The sequence below is a fragment of the Hydra viridissima genome, unplaced genomic scaffold, assembly GCF_058129835.1.
Source record: "Hydra viridissima isolate aposymbiotic clone 2 unplaced genomic scaffold, HvirCarnegie_v1 scaffold_4, whole genome shotgun sequence".
In the NCBI taxonomy this organism is placed as follows: Eukaryota; Metazoa; Cnidaria; class Hydrozoa; order Anthoathecata; family Hydridae; genus Hydra; species Hydra viridissima.
Genome location: NW_028324303.1, coordinates 12,666,730 through 12,677,073, shown reverse-complemented (window position 1 = coordinate 12,677,073; position 10,344 = coordinate 12,666,730). Strand labels below are relative to the sequence as shown.

The 10,344-nt window shown below is 28.7% G+C and overlaps 1 protein-coding gene and 1 long non-coding RNA gene across 3 annotated transcripts; one reads left to right on the top strand and one right to left on the bottom strand.

Moving 5' to 3' along the window:
- Positions 1 to 581: 581 nt before the first annotated feature.
- LOC149889962 (uncharacterized) lies at positions 582 to 8,307 on the top strand. Its single transcript, XR_016452016.1, has 4 exons — positions 582 to 733; positions 2,964 to 3,241; positions 3,349 to 3,416; positions 7,457 to 8,307. It is a non-coding gene; the product is annotated as an uncharacterized LOC149889962 (long non-coding RNA).
- On the bottom strand, positions 957 to 4,769 carry LOC145183490 (uncharacterized). 2 transcript variants are annotated; one of them, XM_090085916.1, is made up of 3 exons: positions 4,752 to 4,769; positions 2,805 to 3,596; positions 957 to 2,097 (listed from the first exon to the last, which is right to left on the bottom strand). In XM_090085916.1, the coding sequence occupies exons 2-3, from the start codon at positions 3,546 to 3,548 to the stop codon at positions 1,327 to 1,329; spliced, it is 1,515 nt and encodes a 504-aa protein (XP_089942042.1). In that variant the 5' UTR covers positions 3,549 to 3,596; positions 4,752 to 4,769; the 3' UTR covers positions 957 to 1,326. The 2 variants fall into 2 exon arrangements, with proteins under 2 accessions (XP_089942042.1, XP_089942041.1); XM_090085915.1 differs by lacking the exon at positions 4,752 to 4,769 and adding an exon at positions 4,548 to 4,724.
- Positions 8,308 to 10,344: the final 2,037 nt, after the last annotated feature.

The following is a 10,344-nucleotide window of genomic DNA, read 5'->3' as shown; positions in this document are numbered from 1 at the left end:
ATTAGAGAACTCGACTTTCGAATGAAACATTAAACATGACATCATTCGTTAGAAAAAATTGGGATTTGCTTAAAGCTAAATTCTCTTAATAACACTAATCATGTAAAAAAAACCATTCAACTTAATGTTACTGATTTTAATATGGAACATATAACGAAAGCCAAAATTTGAATCTTGTCTTAAACACACAGTAAAATTAACTTTAGTTACGATGGTCAAATCGATTTTGTTCAACTCCACGTAATAAAATGAAAAGAATTACAAATGAAAAATGGTTGTAAAATACTTTTCAAGTTTAAAGTTTTATTGTACCAAAATGAAATCTTTTTTAGTATAAATAAGAATTTTCTAATTTATTTTAATTTATTTCTAAAATTTCTAACTTAATTCTAAAATTTCTAATTTATTTATTAATTATATATTGTTTTCGAAAAAGCTACCGTTTGACAAAATCATAATTTTTAAAAATAGTTAATGTTTGGTAATTAATATTAAACAACGCATATTTTGATGTCGAAATTTCAATATTTGCACCTAATTAATTTTTAAATTGCTTGCTAATTTAAAATCAGACAGTTGAATTACTTTTTTAATGAAATTTCGCTCTTTGTCTTCATTCTTCTGACGGCGGGAAGCAGCTTTCATATCATCTTACCTCCAATATCTCGACGGGGCCTTCAAAAAAATTCGGGAGGCGGAAGCAACTGGAGGTGGAAGCAAGAAGATTCAGCAGGTAGGAAAATTTTTGGAAGGCGGCCGCTTATGGCAGCTGAAGAAAAGAAGGGGCGAGAAGATTTCCGCTGTTTATCCACTCTGTTTTAATGTAACTATTTAGTTTAGCCACTGCTTCGTAAGATTCGCTTATATAAACGTCTTAAAAGTTGCTATCACTTTTCAATATAAACGTTCAAAAATTGCATTCGAAACTGCAAAAGCATAAAATTAAAATTTATGCATTTATTTGTAACAGATATTTTTTTCTGAATCTTGAATGTTCATATTAAAAATATACACAAAATTTGTTATTTTTAAGAAAAACTCAGAATAAATATTATAAATACAACTGACATAAATTTAAAGCACTGATTTGATAGCAAACTGAAACTAGAAAAAAAAAATTGTTTATCCAAAGCTAAAAATCATGGTTAAAAAAATATTATCAACAAGTTTGAAAGAGTAATAACAAAATAAAAATCTGTAAAAAAATAAAAGTATAATAACAAAATTAAAAAAACTATTAAATTGAATAATTGCATGATGCATTTAAAATATGCTCTTAACGACTCAACTAAACAAAACAGCGTAAAGATCTTTATCGATGGAATTTTATTCACCTTGTCTTCCAACATAAGTAGTTCCAAGAGATCCACCCCAACTAGGATTAGTCTTGCAAAGTTTTGGCTTAGCTCTCCATTCACCCTCAAATAATTGCCAATTCATGTTAGAACTATACCAGCAATTAAAACTGTAATCATCAAGGGTCTTGTTTTTATCATAATTACTAGGACCTCTATGATTCCATAGGGTTCTCATTTGAACTGGATAACTGCCATGAACACCAATGTACTTAGTACAAATACTATTTTCACTTTTAAAATGTGGAAGAAATGCAGCTGGTGGATCATGATGTAAACGAACATCATGCCTATAATGGAATGTGGATAGACGTAATTTTTTTATCCATATTCCAATCATTTGATCTGCCCACCTATGACATAACATTTTTTCTGGATCTTGACCTAAAAATATTTCAACTACATCTCTTGATAATAAAATTAAACTCTCTTCTGGACGAACTAAATCTACTTCACAATGAACCCAACCCCAATGATAAAATTTATTCGGAGGCATAGGTATTTCACTTAGAAATCTTTTCATACATAAAAAATAATCATCATCTACTCTAACAAAATAATCAAAATTGAAGTTTTGCATTGCCCACACCATATGATAAAGAAATCGCATTCCAAAGTCATAACCTCCAGTTAAATTTTGAAATTGAATATCTCTATATTTCTGTGCTTCAGATAAAAGTTCAATACCTAAGTCTGATTTTAGATCTTTCGAATCAGTTAGGAACACACATTTGATAGATAACTAAAAACAAAATTTAAAGATAAAAATTTCTGTTTAAGAAAAGGCTGCATAAAATACAAGTATTAATCAATGCCCTGTCAACTCTAAAATCTTCTGTGACAAATATTCTTAAAGTTATTATTTTGTATCACATTTCAAAATTTATGTCTTTAAAGAATTTTAAATTTTTTTAGAGTTGGTAGGATGGGATTGATTGCAGTATTGTGCATCTGCAATCCTATTAAAACAAAAGTGAAGAGGAATTAAATAAACTACTTGATGCCATAAGCTTACACAAATGAAACGCAAGCTTAAGTTAAATTGTGTGATGTTTTTAATGATGTTCACATGTCATTAAATTCAAGTTCATCACTTTCAGCTCTAACAAAGATGTCAGTCCCAAAATTGTGTGAACTGAATCTTTTAAATCGTACACAAAAATATATCTCTCTCAAAGATTAAAAGATAAAAGCATAATTTTAATGATGAAAAACTTATGTCTTTACAGAAAATTGAGAATCTTTTAACAATGTTGTAGGTATTTCTACCCAGACATTCATGATCTAAGCTCTGCTTAAAGTTAGTAGATCTGACACTGGACACCACATAAATCAGCATAATTAGCTGACCATTATATAACTACTAACAGAGTTGATGGAATAAATATATGCATATATGCAACAGAATAAATCTGTGCGCACATCAAAATAAACAAAATTTATTTTTACCTTAGAAGTAGATTGACATTGTTTCCACCAAGTTTGACGAATTGCATTTCTTCGATCAAGTCGAGATGGTGCTGAGGATACAATAAAAATCACATTAACCCTTTCAACTTTATTTGATCTTGGTATAGCAAATTTTTTATACACAATATTTTCATTTAGTTGGAGAAATTTATCTGGTTGTTTATGCCACGGCACTGAATTAGCTGCAATAACTGTTTTAAAGAATGGATCTTGGATTGCTTCATCTACAAATGTTTTCCTGAGAACATTCTGATTGAAACCAGATTTGAAATTAACAGTAGATTTCCTTGGTAGTGAAGTTGAAGTTGCAATCTTCATAGTCTTTTTTTTATTATTATTCGTTCCATATGAATTTATCTTGCTGAATCCAACCTGGTTTACAGATTTACTTTCTACTTTAGTAATTTTGCTCAGAAGTAAATTTTTTGTTCCTGTAATTATTTTTGATTTAGCATTTTCAGTAGTTCCTTTACAATAATTTTTTCTGTTTAAAATTTTTTCATTTCTCACATTTTTCTTGTAGGTTGCTGATGGTAAATTGTTTGAATCTTTTGTAAAACAAGCTTTACATGAACATTTATTACTTAATGGGTAAGTCAAGTTCGATTTCATAGTAATATAGATTGTTACTATAACAAATAGCACAATACAAAAAAACTTTAGAAGCAATTTATTTTGACGAAAAGGGCTGATCCAGGTGCAAAACAAATTTAAATAAGCCATGTATACACTCCAACCAGCAGATGTTAATACATTCAGAGTTAATAAAATCTAAAATACATGTTTCTTTGTAAAAAAAAAAAAATTGATAATAAAAAAATTAAACACAGTTATATGTCTATGTTTACAAAAAAAAAAAAAAAAAAAATTAAAGTAATAAATAAAAACAGAAACTCCTAATTCATTCAATCAAGGTATACTCCTGAGTCAGTTGTACACAACTGAAGTGAATTTTTTAATTTGATCAGTTTTTAATTCTTGTTTGTTATACAATTATGTAGAGGGAAAATTATGTATTTTTATAGGATACATCCATAGATATATTTTTTGCATAATAAACTAAATCGTAATTAAAGAGACATTTGACAGGTTTGAAACGAGGATTTAAGTGTAAAAAATCACATGCAATTAATAGAAAGTTGATTTATATAAAGTAAGTAAAATTTCAAGCAGAAAGATTTTTTTATGTTATGCATAGATGAATGAAGCATGAAAAACCAGTGTAATTTAAAAAATCATATTAATTTGTAAAAAAATATTTGTTGATCTATACAAAAAAATTAATTGCACACAAAATATAGTAATATTCATTCATTTATAGATATTTTTCTTCTCTAAGAAAAAAAAAAAAATTAAGTAACTTTTTTTCTATAAAGGGAATAGGGATTACTTCTTTTTTTTAATAGGGAATACTTTTTTTCTGTAAAGGGAAAAATCATTTTTATAATTATTATTACTTTAATTAGCAATGTTTGCACACACACACACACACACACACACACACACACACACACACACACACAGACACACACACACACACACACACAGACACACACACACACACACCATTGATAACATCGATTAAAATGTGCCATGATAATAATAACATTAGTAGTTATGATGATAAAGTTAATATGATTTTTATCATTATTTTTAATTGTAACAGTATCATTGTAGCGAACATGATTAAGACTGGTTTTTAATATTATCATACATGTATACCTTAATTGATATAGAAGGGACAGAATTATTCCATTCTTTTTAAATATATTTGACAACATAACGATAAGCTGTGTTTAAAAAGTATCCACACAGTGTTCTTTTGGAAGTAGCTAGTTGCTGTATTGTTGCCAAATGTATTTAACGCGATACGGAAACGTTGCAAACCAGGCAAATGCAAAAATAAAATTTTATTATTTTTCACACCTGGTTTCTTCACATATTGCTCTTAATGCGTCAGCATTAGGGATCGCCAGTATACGGTATACTAAAGATTTAGTGTACAGTCTACCGTAAAGTATACCGTACAGTATACCGTAAAGTATACTGTAAAGTTTAACGTAAACAAAACTTTTTACTTTTTTTTTTTTCGATTACTATTATTACTATTTATTTCAGATTAGAGAAATCTGTAGAATAAACAATCTTAAATCTTAAAAGGGTGAAGAGCAGCACAAACAGCCTGGTATAAAAATATAACAACTAAACAAATTAAAGTTTTTATTAAATAAATCTAAGAAACAAAAATTGAATAAAAAAAAACACTTTAATCATGTTTAGTCAAATAATAGACATGATGCAGTAATTTAATTCATTAAGAAAATATAATTTTAAAGCCAGTCCAAAAATATTTCACAAATAAAAGTAAACAGGTATACTAATCTGTATACTAAATTTTAGTATACCAAGTATACCGTAAAGTATACCGTAAAGTTACTATACCGTATACTGTAACCGGCGATCCCTAGTCAGCATACATACCACATCGCGAGAACTATAAGGCTTGAGAAATCTAAAGAAGAATCACGCTTTCTTTTTGATAAAACAACTTGTAAGTGCTTCTAGCGGTTACATTTTAGCCAATTATTTGCACCTTGCCATTAAATGATAAATCCACTTTGAGAAAGGACCAGAAGTATCTGAGGGATATTGCTCTCACCGTAAGCTCAGGCATGTATCCTCCAAATTTTGCTAAGCGCAATCTAGGTCCCCAAAACATGTTCCACTGGTTGACAACAGCCAACAAGATATTAAGAGTGTATATTTCAAACACGGAACAATAGACAACTTACGTACCATAGTAGAGTTCGTTATCAGGGTGTATGTCCCGTCTTGGTTCCGCATCAAAATCCATCATTCAATTAAGCTTGGCATCCTTAGCATTTCATTCAGTCTTCCAGATACTTGGATTAAGTTAATTGAAAAATCATTGACCCAGTAATATCTCGGAATACTTACTTCGTATCTCCAGAAAACATTCTACTCGCGATGCTGACTGGAATCCTTGGCATTCAAAGAATCATAAAAAGCACGAGAATCAGGTGAGACGGTTAGATTAGAAAGCTGGGATTAGAAAGTTTGATATTCCAAAAACAAACTTCGAAGCAAACCACTATATAATTTAAAAGTTGTAATTGTATTCTCAGACTTTTTCTAATTTTTATACAAAAATAATACTTTTTCTGTTTTTTCTACGATTAAAATTTTATTTCAAAGGGAAATTAACTTTTTTATCACAATACTTTTCATAGAGTTTTTTAACAAACTCTAAAAAATGTAAATTATATATAATCAAATTAAAAGAAAATTTTGAAGAACCATTAAAATTTCTCTGTTGTATCATTTCTATCTTTGTGAGTTTATTAATGAGTTGCAAAGCAATCTTCTACACATTATTTTACTGCAACAATCTTTAATTTTATATGCAATCGGAGTTAAATTTTGCTCTGCAGATACTGTATATTGTAAATTAATCTGGGTAAGGATTTCTCCACACTGTACTTTCATCATTTTATCAAAAGTGATGAAAGTGCAGTGTGGAGAATCTTTATCAAAGAGTGTATATCATCATCTTTATCAAAGAGTGTATATTGTTATTGTTTTGTTTAACTAGATAATCCAAAACATTTATGCATACATGTGTTGAATCGGCTGTAAAATAATTCCACATTTTTTCTTTCATCAAACGATTCCATGTTTCTACTACGCATGGCTTTTCTTCATTTTCTGTTGAGTACAGTTTAAATAAGACATCTTTATCATAAAATTCTTTACCAATATTAACTCAAGTTTTAGTTGGCTTTCGTTGATTTTAAAATATTTTAAATAGCTTTTGCGACAGTCTTACCTGTTTTATCTTTTAGAGCAATTAACCATCCGTATTTAGGGAAAATATCAACAACCGCCAACAATTATTTTATACCATTGTTGAATTTGGAGAACGCCTGCATGTCAATTAGATCAGCAGCCCATATTTTGTCTAAACTGTCACAATAACTTTTCTTTTAACAAATTTTTTTCTCACTTGTTTATGTAAATTCATTTGCTAACCCAGCAAGCACAACCATACGGGGCCCAAACGAGAACCATCTGGGATGTCAAACGGGAAACGTACGGGATTTGGCCGCGGGATCTACACGGGAACCATCTTGTATACATGTGTAATACTAGTTTATTTTACTCAATAAACATACATTTTTTTCATATTCAACTTCAAATCTCACAATTCGAAAAAATATGTCAGAGAATTAGGTTTAATGATACTAAGAATAGTTTAGCAAGACATATGCAAATTTCCCTAAATATAAAAGTTATAGAATCTTACACCTCATCTTATACAGTGCTGATGTTTGCCCCTCAAAATTCTTTTTTAAAGATTTAGAATCCGTTGTTGTCAACGACTTCTTTAGATACTAACTATTGGCAGTTTTTAAATGTAAAAGTATACTTATACATGTCCTTGTATTTTCAATTTCCATATAAACATGCTGCAAATATTTCCTATCCAACTTACATAAATAATCATTCTACCAAAATTTAAATGGTCATTTATTATTTTTTTTAATGAAATAAATAAACATTAAATTTTTATGTTTATTTATAACGATTGTTTATAATTTACATTTTTTTAGAGTTTGTTAACGAACTCCTATGTATGGAGACACTTTGAAAGCAGAGTTGGATGTGAATGACAATAAAACAATGAACTTGCATGATCTAAGTAGCGCACAAGATGCAGCTACTAGAAACTATGTTGATAATAACATTTACTTTGATATAAAATCTGGTAGTACAATGAGGATTGTTGGATTTGGGAGGGAATGGAATGACAGACTTATCTAAAACTCTTCAGACAGTGAGTATCCAAGCTGCATCGAAAGCATATGTTGATTTTTTTGGCTGTCGGTACTTTATACAATTTAGAGAGTAGAGTGTTAATGATAGATGGATCAAAACAACCGACAAAAAGTATAGATTGGGTGAACAAAAATATTGTAAATTTAGCAAGTTAAGTAAATTCATAAAATGCAGTTACGAAAGAAAATTTCGGTGATAGAATGTAAATGGTTACATATACTTTAAGTCCAATAAAATGACGAATAATTCAATAAATTAAACTACACCTATTTTGAATGCTGATAAAGTATACCAAATATTAGCAGTTTTAATAGTTTATCGTTAGCAACAGGTGTTAGGGAATGTGTTTATCCTCTTTTACATACTAAGCAGCGAAAAATGATATCTACATACGAATCTTCATACATAAAAATGATTTCATTCACTTTTAGAAAAGTTGGTACATTAGTCGAGATAACAAAAATATATGTAAAATATAGTGATCATTTTGGTGAATTATCAGATGGTATTTATCAATTGAGTTCATTCACTACAAACGCTTGTGTATAGAATCGAGATCTTAAAAATATACTAATGTTAATAAAATGACAAAATTATTCGAAAGTAAAAATTTATCATAGTTAAATGAATTTCTTCCTTATTGACTTCATATGAAAACCCTGTTAATTCAGTAGGATTTCAACATAAAGAAACTGTATATCAACTCAATCATTATATTTGTAATACATTTAAAAAACTATAACGCACAACATCACATCCATTAGCAATGTTTGGTTGTGGTTTTTAATTAAAATAGTTTCAAATGATGCTTGGAAGAACTCGTGAAAAAGATCGGGGTGGGAGTTAAGGTTAGTTTGAGTCTAACTAAATTTAGTCGACTAACTTTTTAGCGTAACTAAAATTAGTCGACTAAAACAAGATTTACTGCTAAAAAAAGTTGAGTTACCTATACCATGAAATTATATGAACTTAATATGAATTATGACATATGAATCATTTTAAAGACATTCATCAAAATTTATTGTTTTTAAGAAATTTAAAATACCTAATATAATTTTTGACAATTAGATAACAAAATTGTTTTCTTTGTACCTAGTATTGCCCCAAATTTTCTTTTATTGAATTAAATAAAAATTGGTTTGTTAGCAGAACAACTCCGTCAAAAGCAGCAGATATTTTATACCGAAAACATAATTAGTTATTAGCATTTTAATAATAATTTTTAAAAGAAAAACAAAATTGAGAGTTGAACAAGATATATATTCAATTACACAATATAGAAATAGTAAAAAGCATTAATTTACTAACTGTTTCAATCTAATTGCTGTCACTGTAAATATCTGCATTTTTATGAGTGTAGAACGAAATAAATTACGTATTATTACCCCAAAAAATTATTGCAGGTATTATATAAAGGAAATCCGAAAATGCTTCTGCACATAACACACCTTTCAAAAACATGGTACCATTTTTTAAAAAAAAATTGATTTCACATGTTTTTTATAATTTGTAATTCACTTTAACTAAAAATTGAAAAAATCCTTGAAACAGATGCCCTGGAGATGTAAATTGTAACTTACAGCAATTTGTAATTAAAAACATGGCGCTAAAACCACTTCACAACTAACGCATAACAAGATTTTTAAAAAGTATTTTTTGGGTAACAGTAACAATATATTTTTCGCAAATTAAAAAGTTAGTTGACTAAATTTAGATAAACTAAAAAGTTAGTCGACTAATTTTAGTTAGACTAAAAAGTTAGTAGACAAAATTTAGTTACGGTTTTTTTAGTTAAGTTAGTTACAATTTTTAGTTTTAGTCGCAACACTAGAAAAAGAATATGTGAGCTTGTGGCCCCACTTCTCTGGTGAGATGGTGAGCTGAAATTCACTTTCGTTTGCATTCGTTTGTGCGCCCGCCTACTCGCTTTGCTTGCACCGCTTTGAGTAAGCGTTTGCCTGTGAGCTGGTGAGTTATAGCTACAGCTTTAATCTTTTCCTGTCCGAAGATCAAAGAAGTATTTTGTACCCTTTTTCCATAAAAAGCTGAGAGTGGTCTAATGCAATTTTTTGAAGAGGATTAAGGATATTTATCATTTTTATAAATTGTTTTCAGTCTGACGTCATTTCATTTATCATTTTAATACAATGTTGTTTTCCAGTCTTACGTCATTTCATTTATTAGGTGATTTAAAACTTGTTGAATTTGTATAAAGGGGGGCGGTTTAATAGAAACAAAGAAAATTCCCTAAAACCTGCCGAGCGTTTTCTTTTTTACTAAATCAAGTCAGAAAAAAATGTCTACTAATAAGATTAACAAGTTTTTTGAAAACGAAAATAATTACCTAATCACTTCATTTCAGACATCTAAGCTCCAATAATGCAACAGTTTATTTCCCAAATTGAAGCAGTTTGATTTTAAGCTCTTTATTTTCTTAACAAAGGTTGTTTTTTATCATATCTGAAATCAATTTTAACTTTTGTAAGTTTTGAAGAAAGTTAACAAGTCTTAAAAAGGCAACATACTGTCAATAAGATTTTAACTTACAGAAAATCTAGGGTACAAATTTACATGTCTACTTAAGTATAGATTTTTAAACTGATTTTACATTCTAAATTTACTACTTTTTGACTATGAATAACAACTTTTTAAAATATTTTTT